The 18763-nt window shown below is 49.2% G+C and overlaps 1 protein-coding gene across 1 annotated transcript in view; it reads left to right on the top strand.

Annotated features, from left to right (window-relative positions):
- The first annotated feature begins 2031 nt into the window (after nt 1-2031).
- LOC129713579 (annexin A2-like) overlaps nt 2032-18763 on the top strand; it is a 38798-nt gene continuing 22066 nt past the window's right edge. Inside the window, exons 1-2 of the mRNA XM_055662738.1 lie at nt 2032-2148; nt 11661-11728. Coding sequence (XP_055518713.1) covers nt 11678-11728 — 51 coding nt within the window. The 5' untranslated portion in view covers nt 2032-2148; nt 11661-11677. The remainder of the gene's footprint in view (nt 2149-11660; nt 11729-18763) is intronic.

Here is an 18763-nt window from a genome sequence, read left to right as displayed (position 1 = left end):
CTCAATCTTTTAGGATTGAGAACACTGTCAACACTGGAGACATGTTTTCTGCATGTTTTAGTTTCAATGTATAGTTTGGTTTCAGTTTAGTGTGGAACATGCCATCGAGTCTGCGCCGACCAGCGATCCCCGCACACTAATAGCCCTGACCCATGGTGCGAGTTCATTCCAAGAGCTCTCCCGAGTTTAAAAAAAAAACAATCTCGTGGTAAGCACGGAGAAATGGAGAATGAACGTAGCGGGTACGTCGGAGCTCGGGGACGTCTCTGAGCGGCTCGTAACGCTAGCGGCAGGTACTCGGGAAGACTCGCTAACAGTTGGTAAGCACGGGAAGACTCGTGAAGATTTTTCAACATGTTGAAAAATGTCCAAGAGAGCCTCGAGTACCGACGAGTGGCCATTACCGTAAATCTGAGTTTGAATCAGGGCAAACTCGGGAGAACTCTTGGAATGAACTCGTGCTGTGGGACATGGGTTTAACACTACCTTACACACACACACACCTCGCGACAATTTACATTTATACCAAGCTACAAACCTGTACGTCTTTGGAGTGTGGGAGGATACCGGAGATCCCAGAGAAAACCCACACGGGTCACGGAGAGGACATACAAACTTCGTACAGACAGCACCCGTAGTCGGGATCGAACCCGGGGCCCCGGGTTCGATCCCGACTACGGGTGCTGTCTGTGCGGAGTTTGTACGTACTCCCCGTGACCCGCGTACCGTTGCACGGCGGAATTACGCGGTATTGATTATATATTTTTTTAAACCAAAAATAAGTAATCAATTATTTACAATAATAATATGTACAATACGAGCCAATGCCAACAATCCCACCACCATAATACAAAGTAAAACAGAAGGCAGTGGAGGCCAATTCTCTGGATACTTTCAAGAGAGAGTAAAGGGCCTGTCCCACGTGGTGATTTTTTGGACAACTGCCGGCAACTGTCATAGTCGTAGCAGGTCACCAAAAATCCGGCGACAACCTATGTTATCTGGGCGACAATCTACGTCAGGAGAAGTCAAGCTAATCAAGAAGTCATTGGCATCAAACCCACATTCGCCAAAAAACCGTCAACGTTGAAAATTTAGCGGTGACCAGAAAGATGCTACGACTTTTTGCGCGACTGAGGAAACTACTCCCGGCGAACATTGGCGAACAAACCAATCGCCTATAGTTGCCTAAAAAAATCACCTAAATGGGACGGGCCCATTCGATAGAGCTCTTAAAGATAGCGAAGTCAAGGGATATGGGGGAAAGGCAGGAATGGGGTTCTGATTGTGGATGATCAGCCATGAGCACTGTGAATGGCAGTGCTGGCTGGAAGGGCCGAATGGCCTACTGTCTATTGTCTATAAATATTCTTAAACACCGAATATACTGAATATTAAATAGCTCTCTGGATACTTTGAAGAGAGAGCTAGATAGGGCTCTTCAAGATAGCGGAGTCAGGGGATATGGGGAGAAGGCAGGAACGGGGTACTGATTGGGGATGATCAGCCATGATCACATTGAATGGCGGTGCTGGCTCGAAGGGCCGAATGGCCTACTCTTGCACCTATTGTCTACATTGCAATCCCTGTCAAGGGCCCTGTTAATGTGTGTGGGTTGCAGGCAGGGAGTTAGTTAGCTGGGACTCTGCCGAATGCCTGTACAATATTGGCCTTCACAAGCAGACAGACTGCAAATGGGAATGAGCTGCTTGCTGGCGTTTCGTGAACCTCGCATGTTATTCCCTTCATAAGCAGCAGTTTCAGTCTGTGGATAGGGAGTGGGGATTCCTGGTGGGAGGTTTTGGGTGGAAGTGCAATCATCTTCCTATCTTGGGGGTCATTGTTTGCAATGAAGAAGGGTCTCGACCCGAAACGCCACCCATTCCTTCTCCCCAGAGATGCTGCCTGTCCCGCTGAGTTAGTTACTCCAGCATGTTGTGTGTATCTTCGGTTTAAACCAGCATCTGCAGTTCCTTCCTACACATTGGGTCCATTGCTACACGGGCGGGGATGGGCTTGGGGAGGGGTGGAGATTGAGCGAGTGTTGATGTGGCCACGGTACAGCTGGTATTTAAGAGCCACGCCCGTATACTTAAGCAAAGTTTGGAGCTGAATTAGTCTCTGTTAGTTCACTGGCTGAACGCGCGGGTAGGTGCTAGTCTCTTCTAACTAAAGCATAATCTAAATTTGGCAGCTCAAACTGCAGTAATTTATGTGACATTATTTAATGACGGCAGATTTAATGCAGTGAATTGTCTAGATTTCTCTGTTTAGAAAGTCTTAAATCTCTGCCTGAAAAAAGTAACATTATAATTTATTATCAAACCAATTAGCCTGTCTAATTCTGTAAACCTCAACTTGTGCTGGGGATAATATTTGGACAAATCATCATTGTTCTTGAGCAGATTTCTGAAGTGCTTTGTGCTGGAAGGAACTGCAGATGTTGGTTTAAACCGAAGACAGACGCACTCAAAGCTGGAGTGACTCTGGAGAGAAGGAATGGGTGATTTTTTTCGGGTCGAACGGAAGGGTCTCGACCCTGAAATCACACCTATTCCTTTTTCTCCAGAGGTGCTGCCTGTCCCGCTGAGTTACTCCAGCTTTGTGTGTCTGTCTTCTTGCTAAAGTGCTTTATTGTTTGAACAATAGTTTGTCTTGTCTTGGTGCTACTTCAATGAAAGTTGTTCATTTTTTTTGGTGAATAGTAATCGAAGGCGTATCACACCCTGGGGCGGGTGTGATACGCCGTTGGAGGAACGCCAATGCTACTCTGATTCCAAGCTCTGGACGGGAGAGCAGACTGCACCCATTGCAATCTTTCATTCTTTCATTCATTTGTTCCTTTATCTCCATCTCGCCGTCTATGTCTCTCGTTTTCCCTCTCCCCTGACTCTCAGTCTGAAGTCTCAGTCCCGACCCAAAAAGTCTCCATTCCTTCTCCAGAGATGCTGCCTGTCCCGCTGAGTTGCCCCAGCTTTTTGTGTCTATCTTTCTAGAGTGATTGGGGAACCTGGGGCAGTGAGCAGGGGCTGGCTGAGGGCAGGAGTTTGGGAGGGTGACAATAGACAATAGACATTAGGTGCAGGATTAGGCCATTCGGCCCTTTGAGCCAGCACCGCCATTCAATGTGATCATGGCTGATCATCCCCAATCAGTACCCCGTTCCTGCCTTCTCCCCATATCCCCTGACTCCGCTATTTTTAAGAGCCCTAACTAGCTCTCTTGAAAGCATCCAGAAAACCTGCCTCCACCGCCCTCTGAGGCAGAGAATTCCACAGACTCACCACTCTCTGTGAGGAAAAAGTGTTTCCTCGTCTCCATTCTAAATGGCTTACCCCTTATTCTTAAACTGTGGCCCCTGGTTCTGGACTCCCCCAACATCGGGGACATGTTTCGTGCCTCTAGTGTGTCCAAGCCCTTAAGGTATGAGGTGTGTTGTCCAGGGGCAGCTGAGACGATGGTTGGCAGACGTCTGTGTCTGTGTGTGTGTGTGGGCGCGCCAGGGTGTGGCAATCGGACAAGAGAGGCTGACAGTGGGATAGCATCACTCACTACATGGGGTGGCTTCCTGAACTGTGAGTCACCCCAGCAGCTAGTGAGTGACTGAAGTTCCCCCACTGCGAGCCTCTCTCGTCTGCTCGCCACACCCTGGCGCGCCCATACAGACGTCTGTCAAGGGGGAGGGGAGTGAGTGAGGGGTGGAGAGGGAGTGATGGGTGGTGGCGGAGTAGGCGGGGTGGGTCTGGAAGGGTGAGGGTAATTTTTGGGGGGAGGGGATGGAGGGGAGGGGTAGTGAAGTGGGGGTTTGAGGGGGGTGGTGTATTTGGGGTGGACCTTGAACGGTGGGGATTGGGTGTGTGTGGGGGGGATGTATTGGATGGTGGAGTGGAGAGCGGTCTCTGTCGTGGTGTGATGGATCTAGAAGGTGATGGTTTGGGGGGGGGGGGGGTGGGGGGGTGCCAGGTTGGGGAGTAGGGGGAAGATATTGGAGGGGTTGCAGTGGAGGGGGGTCTGGGCAGGTGTGGGTGGTGGTGTGAAAGGGGTGAAGAGGGAGGGGGAGAGGGAAGGAGGGAGGGAGAGGAAGTGATGGGTGGTAGCAGAGGGTGGGGGGGGGGGGGGGGGGAAGAGGAGTAATCAGGAGCAATAGAAGGTGACACTGCATGTTGGATCTGAAGAAGAGTCTCGACCTGAAACATCACCCATTCCATCCCACCAGAGACACTGCCTGTCCCGCTGAGTTACTCCAGCATTTTGTGTCTGTCTTCGATTTAAACCAGCATCTGCAGTTTTTTCCTACACATTGCTACAGGCTGATTTGGGGATTTGCATGGTGATGGTCACCCTGTAATCCATGATCCAGGTTAATGAGGATTCCCAGTGACACATCATGGGCATTAACCAAGACCTGACACTGATCCACCAGATTGTAATGGAGCAAAAATAGATTGTTAAGGGCTTGGACACGCTAGAGGCAGGAAACATGTTCCCGATGTTGGGGGAGTCCAGAACCAGGGGCCACAGTTTAAGAATAAGGGGTAAGCCATTTAGAACGGAGGCGAGGAAACACTTTTTTTTTCACAGAGAGTGGTGAGTGTGGAATTCTCTGCCTCAGGAGGAGGTGGAGGCCGGTTCTCTGGATGCTTTCAAGAGAGAGCTAGATAGGGCTCTTAAAAATAGCGGAGCCAGGGGATATGGGGAGAAGGCAGGAACGGGGTACTGATTGGGGATGATCAGCCATGATCACATTGAATGGCGGTGCTGGCTTGATGGCCGAATGGCCAACTCCTGCACCTATTGTCTATTGCCTGTCAAACCTAAACATGTGGAAGAATAGTCATCTACAACTCCTGTTTCTCTCCCTCCTTTAACTTTTATCTCCGAAATCTCCATGGCCCCTCTGACCACCTGATTACATTTTATCTTTATACGCCTCATTGTCAACTTCCCCAAGCTGACGATGATTTATTCTATGCTCTCATTCGGCTTCATCCGCTTTGATCCCTCATTTTCACACCTTGCCTTTCCACATCTCTGTGTCTCCCTCTTCCCTGACTCTCAGTCTGAACAAGGGCGTCGACCACAAACGTCACCCATTCCTTCCCTCCAAAGATGCTGCCTGGCCCACTGCGTTACTCCAGCATTCTGTGTCCAACCCCTTTGATAAACCTTGGTATAAGCTCAAGAGTCAGTTCAGGCATAAGGTCTTAGTATAAGTTCATATGTTCATAAGTTGGCGGAGCAGAATTAGGCCATTCAGCCAATCAAGTCTACTCCGCCATTCAATCATGGCTGATCTATCTTTCCCTCTCAACCCCATTCTCCTGCCTTCTCCCCATAACCCCTGACACCTTAACTAATCAAGAATCTGTCATTCTTTGCTTTAAAAATATCAATTGACTTGGAGTTCACAGCCATCTGTGGCAATGAATTCCACAGATTCACCACCCTCTGACTAAAGAAATTCCTCCTCATCTCTTTTCTAAAGTAGGTCCTTTAATTCTGAGGCTGTGACCTTGGGTTCTAGACTCTCCCACTAGTGGAAACATCCTCTCTGCTTCCACTCCATCCAAGCCTTTCAATATTCTGTATATTTCAATGAGGTCCCCCCTCATCATTTTAAACTCCAGTGAGTACAGGCCCAGTGCCGTCAAACGCTCATCATATGCTGATGGCTTGGTGCAGTGGCAGGTTGCTTATCATTTTGGGGAGCTTGTGAGCAGTGGTGTGCCCCAGGTTCTGTGCTGGGTCCACTGGTGTTGCTATTTATAGTAAAGGTTTGGATAAGGATGTTAGTGACATGGTTATTGTGTTTGCAGATGACATTAAATTGGTGGTTTTGCTGTCAGTGAAGAAGGTTGACCAATGATAAATAAGATTGTGATCAATTGGGAAAGTGGGCAAAGGAATGGCAGATGGAGTTTAACTCGCACAAGTGCAAAGTGATACATTTTAGTAAATCATACCAAAACAGGGCTTGCATTTTCTCATCCACTCCCTACACACTAGGGGCAGTTAACCTAAAAACCCGCACATCTTTGGGATGTGGGAGGAAACGGGAGCACCCGGAGGAACCCACAGAGTCATGGGGAAACCCAAATGGTCACTGGCAAACTCCACACAGACTGCACCCAGGTCAGGATCGAGCCTTGGTCTCTGGAGCCGAGCAACAGCAGCTCTACCCGCCTTGCCACTGTGCCACACAAAGGTCGACAGACTCTTGGCTGCAGATGCAGTCATCGCCTCTCTCTGACTCACAGCCCTGCGGCTGGCATTGCCACCACATCTCCCCCCCCATCCCAAATCATTCCAGTTCATCCTGTATCTCTCCCCTGTCCCTCAACCCACTGCTGCAAACAACACCTTTAATTTAGAGACAGAGGCACACAGTACAATGCAATATAATTATTTATTGTCATTCGAACCTCAGATGAAGTTCAAACGAAATTTGGTTTCTGCAGTCATACAACAAGAAAAGAACCAAGACACACAATTAACACAATTTACACAAACATCCATCACAGTGAATCTCCTCTTCACTGTGATGGAAGGCAAAGTCTTGTCTCTCCCCTGTGTTCCATTCTTCTCCCGATGTTAAAGCCCCCAGCGGGCGATGGCAAGTCCCACGGCCGTTAAAGCCGCGCGGGCGATGTAAGGCCCCGCTCTGGGTCATTTTCAACCCCGCAACTTGGGCGGGAGAAGTTGCCATTGCGGGAGCTCTGAAAAGCGGTCTCCCACCAGGGACCCGCGAGCTCCCGATGTCACAGGGCGGAAACATCTTCGGCCCACCGTGTCCGCACCGACCAGCGATTCCCTTTAGTTCTTTAGTTCAGTCTGAAGCAGGGTCTGGTCTCAAAACGTCACCTGTCCATTCCCTATCCACAGATGCTGCCCGACCAGCTGAGTTACTCCAGCACTTTCACTCAAGATTCCAGCACCTGCAGTTTCTTCCATCTCTGCCTTAACTTCAGTGTATGTTTGTCAACCAATTCAGGGACAATGGCAATATTAGTTATAAATAATAATTAATCATAATAAATTAATGTTAATACATTTATCATGTAGCTGCCTGAACCTTCAGTGGTATGTGAATGAGGTGATACATTGGGAAGGTTTTGAAACTGGCAAGAAGTATGTCACAGAGTGGAAACAGGCCGCACGGCCCATCTTGCCCACACCGGCCAACATGCCCTGGCTACACTAGTCCCACCTGCCAGCGCTTGGCCCATATCCCTCCAATGTACCTGTCTAACTGTTTCTTAAATGTTGGGATAGTCCCAGTCTGAACTACCTCCTCTGGTAGCTTGTTCCATACACACACCATCCTCGGTGTGAAAAAGTTATCCCTCAGATTCCTATTAAATCTTTTCCCGTTCACCCTAAACCTATGCCCGCTGGTCCTCGATTCACCTACTCTGGGCAAGAGACTCTGTGCATCTACCTGATCTATTCCTCTCATGATTTTATACACCTCTATAAGATCGCCTATCATCCTCCCGCGCTCCAAGGAATAGAGTCCCAGCCTACTCAACCTCTCCCAAAAGCTCAGACCCTCTCGTCCTGACAACATCCTTGTATATCTTCTCTGTACCCTTTCCAGCTTGATTACATCTTTCCTATAAAGAGTGAACACAATACTCCAAATGCAGTCTCACCAACGTCTTATACCCTGCCACATGACCTCCCAACTTCTATACTCGATACTCTGACTGATGAAGGCCAATGTGCTGAAAGCCTTATCTACCTGCGACTCCACCTTCAAGGAACCATGCACCTGCACTCCTAAATCCCTCTGCTCCACAACATTCCCTATAGCCCGATCATTCACTGTGTTGGTCCTGCCCTCGTTAGACTTCCCAAAGTGCAACACCTCACATTTCTCTGTAATAAATTGAATGAATAAGTTTATTGGCCAAGTATTCACATACAAGGAATTTGCCTTGGTGCTCCGCCCGCAAGTGACAACATGACATACAGTGACAGGGATGACACATAAAACATTAAATGTTGATAATAAAACATTATCGAATAAACATGTGAATTAAATAAATTACCAGAGCAAAAGGAGGCTACAGGTTTTTGGTTAGTAGGTAGAGCTACTACTACTCGTGGGGGAAAAATGCTGCTTTCCATCAACTACCTGGCCAATCGATCAAGATATTTTACAACCGTCTTCACTATCTGAAAAGCATTCATTTCAGAAGCATTAAAGTTGATGCCTAGATGACAGAATGCAGGAAGTGCCCATCCCTGTATAGTGAGAAGAAGGGGAAGTGTGAATCAGATTGCATACATACTCAGAGAGGAATGCAGGAATCTTTCATTTCTGTATTTTCTCACCCATTGTTCAATTACAATTACCCACACACTTCAGAGTGGCACAGCTGGTAGAGCCATTACCTCCCAGCGCCAGAGACCCGGGTTCAATCCTTACCTCGGGTGCTGTCTGTATGGAGTTTGCAAGTGTAGGAAGGAACTGCAGATGCTGGTTTAATCTGAAGATAAACACGAAATGCTGGGGTAGCTCAGGCAACATCTCTGGAGAGAAAGAATGGGTGATGTTTCGGGTCTGAAGAAGGGATTCGACTCGAAATGTCACCCGATGCTGCCTATCCCGCTGAGTTACTCCAGCATTTTGTGCCTATCTGGAGTTTGCACGTTCTCCCTGTGTGTGTGTGTGTGGGTTTCCTCCTGGTCCTCCTCATTCTTCCCACAACTGTATAGGTTTCTCCAGGCATTTTGCCCGACCCTGTTACTCCAGCATTTTGTGTCTTTCTTTGTGTAACCAACTTCTGCAGTTCCTTGTTTCTGCATTTTGACTGCTCCACTGTGAAATCTCCTCAAGGTATGACTACTGTGAGAAACTCTCCTCCTCTCTCTGACGTAGAGGTCCTGACCCGAAACATCACCCATCTATGTTCACCAGGGATGCTGACGGACCCACTCAGCTACTCCAGTGCTTTGTGTTTTTCTCTGGGTTTGTAGGTTAATTCACCTCTGGAAAAATTGCCCCAAGTTTGTGGGGAGTGGATGAGAAAGTGGGATGCAACAGAACTAGCGAAACTGGGTGATTGATGGGTTAGCATCGACTCAGGTGGGCCGAAGGGTCTGTTTAAGAAGGAACTGCAGATGCTGGAAAATCGAAGGTAGACAAAAGTGCTGGAGAAACTCAGCGGGTGCAGCAGCATCTATGGAGCGAAGGAAATAGGCAACGTTTCGGGCCGAACCCCTGTTTCCATGTTGTATCTAAACTAAGTTGCATGGTGGTGCAGTGGTAAAGTTACTGCCTTATGGTGCCAAAGACCCGGGTTCGATCCAGACCACGGGTGCTGTCTGTACGGAGTTTGCACGTTCTCCCCGTGACCGCGTCGGTTTTCTCCGAGATCTTCGGTTTCCTCCAACTCTCCAAAGACGCGCAGGTATAATTGGAACTTGCCCCTAGTGTGTGTAGGAGAGGGTTTGTGTGCGGGGATCGCTGGTTGGCATGGACTCAGTGGGCTGAAGGGCCTGTTTTTGCCCTGTATCTCTAAATTAAACCTCGCCGTTAAACACAATAATTGAGCCACTTCAAGTGCTGATATTGCAAGCTTTCTTGTAAAACTAGGCGTGACTTTGGCTGGCGCTCCTGGCAGATTACGGGTTGGACCGTGACAGGCTTCTCCAGAGCCACGTTGGGCGGGCCAGATCCTTGGTGTGTTGGGCTCAGTGTTTGCTCATGAGCTCTGTGTCGGCATTAGTTGAGGTTTTCAGCCTGAGCGTTGCCATGGTTTCTGAGACATCGAGCCCACATGCACATTCCAATCCCTGTGTGTAACGGGGTGTGTTTGCCAACTGGTTGGACCTCTGCAAGTTTTAAACTGTTTGCCGACTCTCTGTATCACACCAGCCCCTCTAACCCTGTTCAGAAAGGGGTTCCATTAACCCAATGCTACTTGTTTTGTTTAGTTTAAACTAAACTAGTATTAATCTCAGAATAAAGGGGAGGTCATTTAAGACTGAGGTTAGAGAAAACTTTTTCACCCAGAGAGTTGTGAATTTGTGGAATTCCCTGTCACAGAGGGCAGTGGAGGCCAAGTCACTGAATGGATTTAAGAGAGAGTTAACCCCGTCCTACACAGGAAACCTGAACGGAAACCTCTGGAGCCCCACCCAAGGTTTCCGTGCGGTTCCCGGAGGTTTTTGTCAGTCTCCCTACCTGCTTCCACTACCTGCAACCTCCGGCAACCACCTGCAACCTCTGGGAGCCGCACGGAAACCTTGGGTGGGGTGTAAAGTCTCCAGAGGTTTCCGTTCAGGTTTCGTAAGTGGGACAGGGGCATTAGATAGAGCTCTAGGGGCTAGTGGAGTCAATGGATATGGGGAGAAGGTAGGCACGGTGCTGGCTCGAAGGGCTGAATGGCCGTCTCCTGCACCTATTTCTATGTTTCTATGTTTAGAGACACAGCGCAGAAACAGGCCCTTCAGCCCATTGTGTTCAGCGATCACTATAGTACACTGTCAATAGACACACAATGCTGGAGTAACTCAGCGGGACAGGCAGCGTCTCTAGTGAGAAGGAATGAGTGACGTTTCGGGTCGAGAGACACACACACACACACACACACACACACACGCACGCACACACACACACGACGCACACGACAATTTACTGAAGCCATTTAATCTGTACATCTTTGGAATATGGGAGGAAACTGGAGCACCCGAAGGAAACAAATAGTGAAAGGCTTGGACAGAGTGGATGTGGAGAGGATGTTTCCACTAGTTGCAGAGGCTAGGACTAGAGGTCACAGCCTCAGAATTACAGAATGTTCCTTTACAATGAGGAGGAATTTCTTTAGTCAGAGCGTGGTGAATCAGTGGAATTCTTTGCCAAGTCAATGGGTATTTTTAAGGCAGAAATTGCTAGATTCTTGATTAGTACAGGGTGTCGAGGGTTATGGGGAGAAGGCAGGAGAATGGGGTTAGGAGGGAGAGATAGATCAGCCATGATTGAATGGCTGAGCCGACTTGAAAGTCTCCAGAGGTTTCCGTTCGGGTTTCCTAAGTGGGACAGGGGCGTTAGTGTGTTGTGTTAAAATGTGGGGATCGATGGCCGGTGTTGACACAGTGGACCGAAGGGCCTGTTCCTACGCTGTATCTCTATACTAAACTAAACGGCAGTCTGAAGGTGGGTCTCGACCAGAAACGCCACCCATTCCTTCTCTCCAGAGATGCTGCCTGTCCCGCTGAGTTACTCCAGCTTTTTGTGTCTATCTTTGGTTTAATCCAGCATCTTTAGTTTTTTCCTACAGTCAGCACTAGTTTGGCCAGCGTGCCTTGATTTCGCAATGAACAGCTCAGCATACTGTCCACTGTGGCCACTGAGGCTATGATTCATTCCTTCCGCACTCGTTTCTCTTCGAGAGAGGGAGTAATGCTTGGCTGCCAGCTGCAGCTCTCTGGCCCAGCCCGCTTCTAATAACAGGGTGAAGAAGGCCAATGAGTCATCAGTGTTGGGACCAAGACACACACACACACACACACACACACACACACACACACACACACACACACACACACACACTTCTGTCCTCACTGCTTCCAATAATGTGTCGTCTCCTACCTATGTCAGACCCAACGACAGCATTCTTTTCATATTTTAATTTCTTTTCTTTTTGCCCCAGTTTGTTCCTGAATCAAAATGGCCGATATCCACGAGTTATTGTTGGGCGTGTGCCTGGCCGGTGATGAGGTGCGTATTCAACTGGGCTGGGATTCTCACTAAGGTTCACAGCATGGGCTATGGGTTGGGGCAAGGAACTTGGGTTGGGGCATAGACATTGGGTTGGGGGTATTGACTGTGTCGGGGCAATGAACTTGGGTTATAGCATTGGGCAAAGATCATGTTGGGGCAAGGGCTTTGGATCAGGGCGTTGACCTTGGGTGGGGGAAGGACTTTGGGTTGGAGCCCGGGCTTTGGGTTGGGTCATTGAATTGGGCTTGAGGTGGGCCCTGTTCTCTGGTGTTCGATTGAGTTTAGGGCTGGGCTTTGTTTATGGAGTTTTGATCTGGGGGCATGGCTGGGGTGTCTGAGCCAGACTTTGGTTCTGAGCAACCAGTGTGCCTTTGGGCGAGGGATGTAACCTTTATTCGACGTGGTCTTTCTGTGATCCCAGTGTGGCGAGGGTCCCCACCGGGCAAGGCTTAGCCTCTGGTTACGAGTGGCAGGGGCTGAATGATCCAGTCGTTTAAGGTTACATGCCCAGGAGGTTGCCCCCTGGTGCATAATTCTCTAAAACCCAGCACCTTCGGTTAATCTAGTTCTCAAATATATGTAACATAATCCTCGATAATCACAACATTGTAACGCATCAGTTCCATAGACAAAGTCCAATGTCTGCAAAGGGGTGGAGATGAATTGGACAGAGCCCCAGCTTATGGAAGGACCGTTCTTGAGCCTGATAACAGAGGGGAAGAAGCTGAGTCTGTTACCTTCTGCCAAACAGGAGCAATAAGAAGCAGGGATAACTGGGGTGTGGCATGGTGGAGTTGCTGCCTCACAGCACCATAGACCCGGGTTCGATCCCGACGACGGGTGCTGTCTGTATGGAGTTTGCATGTTTTCCCTGTGACCTGGATGGGTTTTCACTGGGTGTTGTGGTTTCCTCCCACATTCCAAAGACGTACAGGTTTGTAGCTTTGGTGAAATTGTCTATTGTCCCTAGAGTGTAGAATGGTGTTAGTGTATGGGGAGTGGCGTGGACTGGGTGGACAGACAGGCCTGTTTCCGTACTGTATCTCTGAACTAAACTAAACCTTTAAGGCGTGACATCTCTTGGCTCCTTCTCTGAATCTTGTCGCATGCATCAAGATCGTGTCTGCGATGAGGTGCCCACAATATTGGGTCCAGGCACTGTGTAATTACAGCTGGATCTCCCCTCTACAAACTACTGACTATTGAACAGTGCTGAGCTTGCAGCCATGCCAACCCTACAAGCAGCTGCCTCCCTCCAGAAACCAGAAACGTTTAAGTCAAACAAGTTTACATCATGTCCATCACTACCTGGTGTCAAATAACATAACATAAGTTTCAGGAACAGAATGAGGCCATTCGACCCATCAAGTTGACTCTGCCTTATGGCTTATCTATCTTTCCCTCTTAACCCCATTCTCCTGCCTACCCACACCTGAGACCACACCTGGAGTATTGTGTGCAGTTTTGGTCCCCTAATTTGAGGAAGGACATTCGTGCTATTGAGGGAGTGCAGCGTAGGTTTACAAGGTTAATTCCCGGGAGGGCGGGACTATCATATGCTGAGAGAAGGGAGCAGCTGGGCTTGTACACTCTGGAGTTTAGAAGGATGAGAGGGAATCTCATTGAAACATATAAGATTGTTAAGGGCTTGGACACACTAGAGGCAGGAAACATGTTCCCAATGTTGGGGGAGTCCAGAACCAGGGGCCACAGTTTGAGAATAAGGAGTAAGCCATTTAGAACGGAGACGAGGAAACACTTTTTCTCACAGAGATTGGTGAGTCTGTGGAATTCTCTGCCTCAGAGGGCGGTGGAGGCTGGTTCTCTGGATACTTTCAAGAGAGAGCTAGATAGGGCTCTTAAAGATAGTGGAGTCAGGGAATATGGGGAAGAAGGCAGGAACGGGGTACTGATTGGGGCTGATCAGCCATGATCACATTGAATGGCGGTGCTGGCTCGAAGGGTCAAATGGCCTCCTCCTGCACCTAGTGTCTATTCTCCCCATAATCCCTGACACCCGTACTAATCAACAATCTGCCAATCGCTACCTTAAACATATCCATCGACTTGGCCTCCACAGCCAATTATGTGGCAATGAATTACACAGATTCACCACCCACTGCCTAAAGGTGAGGCTCTGGCCATTTGTGGAAACATCATCTCCACAACCACTCTATACTGCCCTCTCACTGTTTAAGCTTCAATGAGGTCCCCACTCATCCTTCTAAGTCTCCTTTGAGCCTACATTTGGAGTTCCATCACTGTTCTTTCAAAGGTAGACACAAAAACCTGGAGTAACTCAGCAGAACAGGCAGCATCTCTGGAGAGAAGGGATGGGTGATGTTTCGGGTCGAGATCCTTCTTCAGATGATCAATCCCTCTCCACACATCCTATAGACACTGCTCACCTTCCTGCTAGTTGCAACTGGTAAAGCCCCTCTTAATCTCCCACAATTTATAAACACTCCTCGCTTCACCCAAAACCATTTAAGGTGGTGCAGCGGTAGAGTTGCTGCCTCACAGCGCCATAGACCCAGGTTCGATCCTGACCACGGGTGCTACCATTAGTGTGCAGGATAGTGTTAGTGTGCGGGGATCGCTGGTCGGCATGGACTCGGTGAGCCAAAGGGCCTGTTTCTGCACTGTAATATCATAATGTTCCCCTGGTCTTTATAGCTCGGAGCCTGTTTGGAGGTTGTAGTATTTAATAGCCTGATGTTTAAAGGGAAGAAGCTGTTCCTAAACCTGGATGTTACAGTTGTCAGGCTCCTGTACCTTCTCCCTGATGGCAATGGTGAAATGAACATGTGGCCACGGTGGTCATAGAACAGCACAGCAACAGGCCCTTCGGCCACAATGTCTGTGTTGAACATAATGCCCCTCAACTTGAAACTGCTAGCCTTGATCTTCTGACTTATATAACCGGAATTACAAGTTATAGTAGAATTAGGCCATTCGGCCCATTGAGTCTACTACACCATTCAAGCATGGCTGAACTCTGGCTCCTAATCCCATTTTCCTTCCTTCTCCCCATGACCCTCGACACAGTTCTAATCAAGAATCTATTTATTTATTTATTTATTTATCTAAAGAATGGTTTTGGCCCGAAACGTTGCCTATTTCTTTCGCTCCATAGATGCTGCTGCACCCGCTGAGTTCCTCCAGCACTTTTGTGTACCTTCTAATCAAGAATGTGTCTATCTCTGCCTTAAAAATGTCCACTGACGGCCTCCACAATGAGTTCCACAGATTAACTACGCTCTGACTAATGAATTCCTGAGCTTGTTTTCGCTGAGAGTTTGCTGAGTTCAGTTTAGTCACCCTGCAGACTCACACAGCCTTTGTTTGCTGGTTGCTATTGGAACAGCTTCAATCACCTGCCTACCCTGGGAGTGATGGTGATAAAGAATTTCCTGGAGACTGCACACACAATGCACAAACACCCCAGTCATGTCACCTGCCCCTCCCTCACTGTCACCCCCAGCACTTCTCAATTTGATAGTCAGTGCAGACTCAATGGGCTGAAGAGCCTGCTTCCATGCTGAATTTCGCAATTACACTAATTGGACCGGAACATCTTGCAGGAAGGAATTTAGTTTAGTTTATAGATAATGTCCTTCGGCCCACCGAGTTCGCAACAACTAACGATCCCCGCACATTAACACTATCCTACACTAGGGGCAATTTTTACATTTACCAAGTCAATTAACCTGCAAACCTGTACGTCTTTGGAGTGTGGGAGGAAACCGAAGATCTCGGATAAAACCTATGCAGGTCACGGGGAGAACGTGCAAACTCCGTACAGACAGCACCTGTTAGTCGGGATGGAACTGGCGCTGTAGGGCAGCAACTCTACCGCTGCGCCACCGTGTCACCCAATGAGATGAAGGTGCTTGGAGCAAAACTGTCTAGAGTCAAGTATGTGAAGAAGGGTACACAGAAAAGCTGGAGAAACTCAGCGGGTGCAGCAGCATCTATGGAGCGAAGGAAATAGGTAACGTTTCGGGCTGAAACCCTTCTTCAGACTGATCGGGGGTGGGGGTAGGTGGGGACAAGAAAGGGAAAAGGAGGAGTAGCCAGAAGGCTGGAGGGTGGGAGGAGACAGCAGGGGAGCTGAGGAAGGGGAGGAGACAGCAAGGACTAACAAAATTGGGAGAATTCGATGTTCATGCCCCCGGGGTGCAGACTCCCCAAACGGAATATGAGGTGCTGTTCCTCCAATTTCCGGTGCTGCTCGCTGTGGCCATGGAGGAGACCCAGGACAGAGAGGGCGGAGTGGGAGGGCGAGTTGAAGTGCTGAGCCACCGGGAGGTCAGCTTGGTTATTGCGGACCGAGCGGAGGTGTTCGGCGAAACGATCGCCCAACCTCCGCTTGGTCTCACCGATATAGATCTGCTGACATCTAGAGCAGCGGACGCAATAGATGAGGTTGGAAGAGATGCAGGTAAACCTCTGTCGCACCTGGAATGATTGCTTGGGTCCTTGAACGGAGTCGAGGGGGGAGGTAAAGGGACAAGTGTTGCATCTCTTGCGGTTGCAAGGGAAAGTGCCCGGGGAGGGGTGGACCGAGAGGGAAGGGAAGAATTGACAAGGGAGTTATGGAGGGAGCGGTCTTTGCGGAAGGCAAATATGGGGGGAGATGGGAAGATGTGGCGAGTGGTGGGGTCACGTTGGAGGTGGCGAAACTGACGGAGGATTATTTTTTGTATGTGACGGCTGGTGGGGTGAAAGGTGAGGACTAGGGGGACTCGGCCCTTGTTGCGAGTGCGGGGATGGGGAGAGAGAGCAGTGTTGCGGGGTATGGAGGAGACCCTGGTGCGAGCCTCATTTATGGTGGAGGAGGGGAACCCCCGTTCCCTGAATAGTGAGGACATTTCAGATGTCCTGGTGTGGAACGCCTCATCCGTGGAGCAGATGCGGCGTAGACGGAGGAATTGGGAGTAGGGGATGGAGTCCTTACAGGAAGCAGGGTGGGAAGAAGTGTAGTCCAGATAGCCATGGGAGTCAGTGGGTTTATAGTGTATGTCGGTTAGAAGTCTATCACCTGCAATGGAGATAGTGAGGTCAAGGAATGGTGGGGAAGTGTCGGAAATGGTCCAGGTGTATTTCAGTGCCGGATGGAAATTAGTGGTGAAGTGGATGAAGTCAGTCAGTTGTGTGCGGGTGCAGGAGGTGGCACCAAAGCAGTCGTCGATGTAGCGGAGGTAGAGGTTGGGGATGGGGCCCTGGTATGTATTGAACAAGGATTGCTCGACGTAACCTACAAATAGGCAGGCATAGCTGGGGCCCATGCGTGTGCCCATAGCTACGCCTTGTACTTGGAGGAAGTGGGAGGAGTCGAACGTGAAGTTATTGAGGGTAAGGACCAGCTCCGCTAGGCGGAGGAGAGTGTCAGTGGCTGGGTATGGGTTGCTTCTCTGGTCGAGGAAGAACCGGAGGGCTGTGAGACCATCGTGGTGGGGGATGGAGGTGTATAGTGATTGGACGTCCATGGTGAAGATGAGGGGGTGAGGGCCTAGAGAATTGAATGCGCTGAGACGACGGAGAGTGTCTGAGGTGTCTTGGACATAGGTAGGGAGGGATTTAACGAAGGGTGATAGGATGGAGTCAAGGTATTTGGAAATGAGTTCGGTGGGGCACGAACAGGCGGAGACAATGGGTCTTCCGGGACAATCAGGTTTGTGGATTTTAGGGAGAAGGTAAAATCGGGCTGTGCGGGGCTGGGGAACGATGAGGTTGGAGGCTGAAGAAGGGTCTTGATCTGAAACGTCACTTTTCCATGTTCTCCAGAGATACTGTCTGACATGATGTGTTACTTCAGCACTTTACTCCAGCATTTTTACTTGCAACAGCGTAACAGGCCTGTAAACACAATAACACACAGATAGTTTAAGAAGGAACTGCAGATGCTGGAAAATCGAAGGTAGACACAAATGCTGGAGAAACTCAGTGGGTGCAGCAGCATCTATGGAGTGACGGAAATAGGCAACGTTTCAGGTCAAAACCCTTCTTCAGACTGATGTGGGGGGGAGGAAGATAGGAAGAGGAGGAGATGACAGTGGGCTGAGGGAGAGCTGGGAAGGGGAGGAGAAAGTAAGGACTATCTGAAATTAGAGAAGTCAATGTTCATACCATATAACCATATAACAATTACAGCACGGAAACAGGCCATCTCGACCCTTCTAGTCCGTGCCGAACACATAATCTCCCCTAGTCCCATATACCTGCGCTCAGACCATAACCCTCCATTCCCTTCCCAACCATATAACTATCCAATTTATTTTTAAATGATAAAAACGAACCTGCCTCCACCACCTTCACTGGAAGCTCATTCCACACAGCTACCACTCTCTGAGTAAAGACCGCTGGGGTACAAACTGCCCAAGCGAAATATGAGGTGCTGCTCCTCCAATTTATGGTGGTCCTTACTCTAGCCATGGAGGAGGCCCAGGACAGATAGGTCGGATTCGGAATGGGAATGGGAGTTGAATTGCTGAGCCACCGGGAGATCAGGTTGGTTCATGCGGACCGAGCGGGGGTGTTGGGCAAAGCTATCGCCAAGCCTACTCTTGGTCTCACCGATGTAGAGCAGCTGACATCTAGAACAGCGGATGCAATAGATGAGGTTGGAGAAGGTGCTGGTGAACCTCTGTCCCACCTGAAACGACTGCTTGGGTCCACAGATAACATATCAGTGCAATACTAACTCAGTGGGTCAGGCAGCATCTCTGGGGGGAAAAAAGGAATCGGTGATGTTTTGGGTTAAGATCTTTCTTTGGACTGAAAGATAGAGGGATGGGGGTGGGGGAGATCATGAGGTGAGAAAAGACCAAAACAAATTGGGGCTGGATTTCTGTTCTGGCCTTTTCTCATCAGTAACCCTCCGTTTCAATCTGAAGAAGGGCTGTGTCCCGAAACACCACCTATTCCTTCTCTTCAGAGATGCTGCCTGACCCGCTGAGCTACTCCGGCACTTTGTGTCTATTTTCAGTATAATCAGACATCTGCAGCTCCTTCCTACACATTGAATAT

The sequence above is a fragment of the Leucoraja erinacea genome, chromosome 36, assembly GCF_028641065.1.
Source record: "Leucoraja erinacea ecotype New England chromosome 36, Leri_hhj_1, whole genome shotgun sequence".
In the NCBI taxonomy this organism is placed as follows: domain Eukaryota; kingdom Metazoa; phylum Chordata; class Chondrichthyes; order Rajiformes; family Rajidae; genus Leucoraja; species Leucoraja erinaceus.
This window is presented reverse-complemented; position numbering and strand designations above follow the sequence as displayed.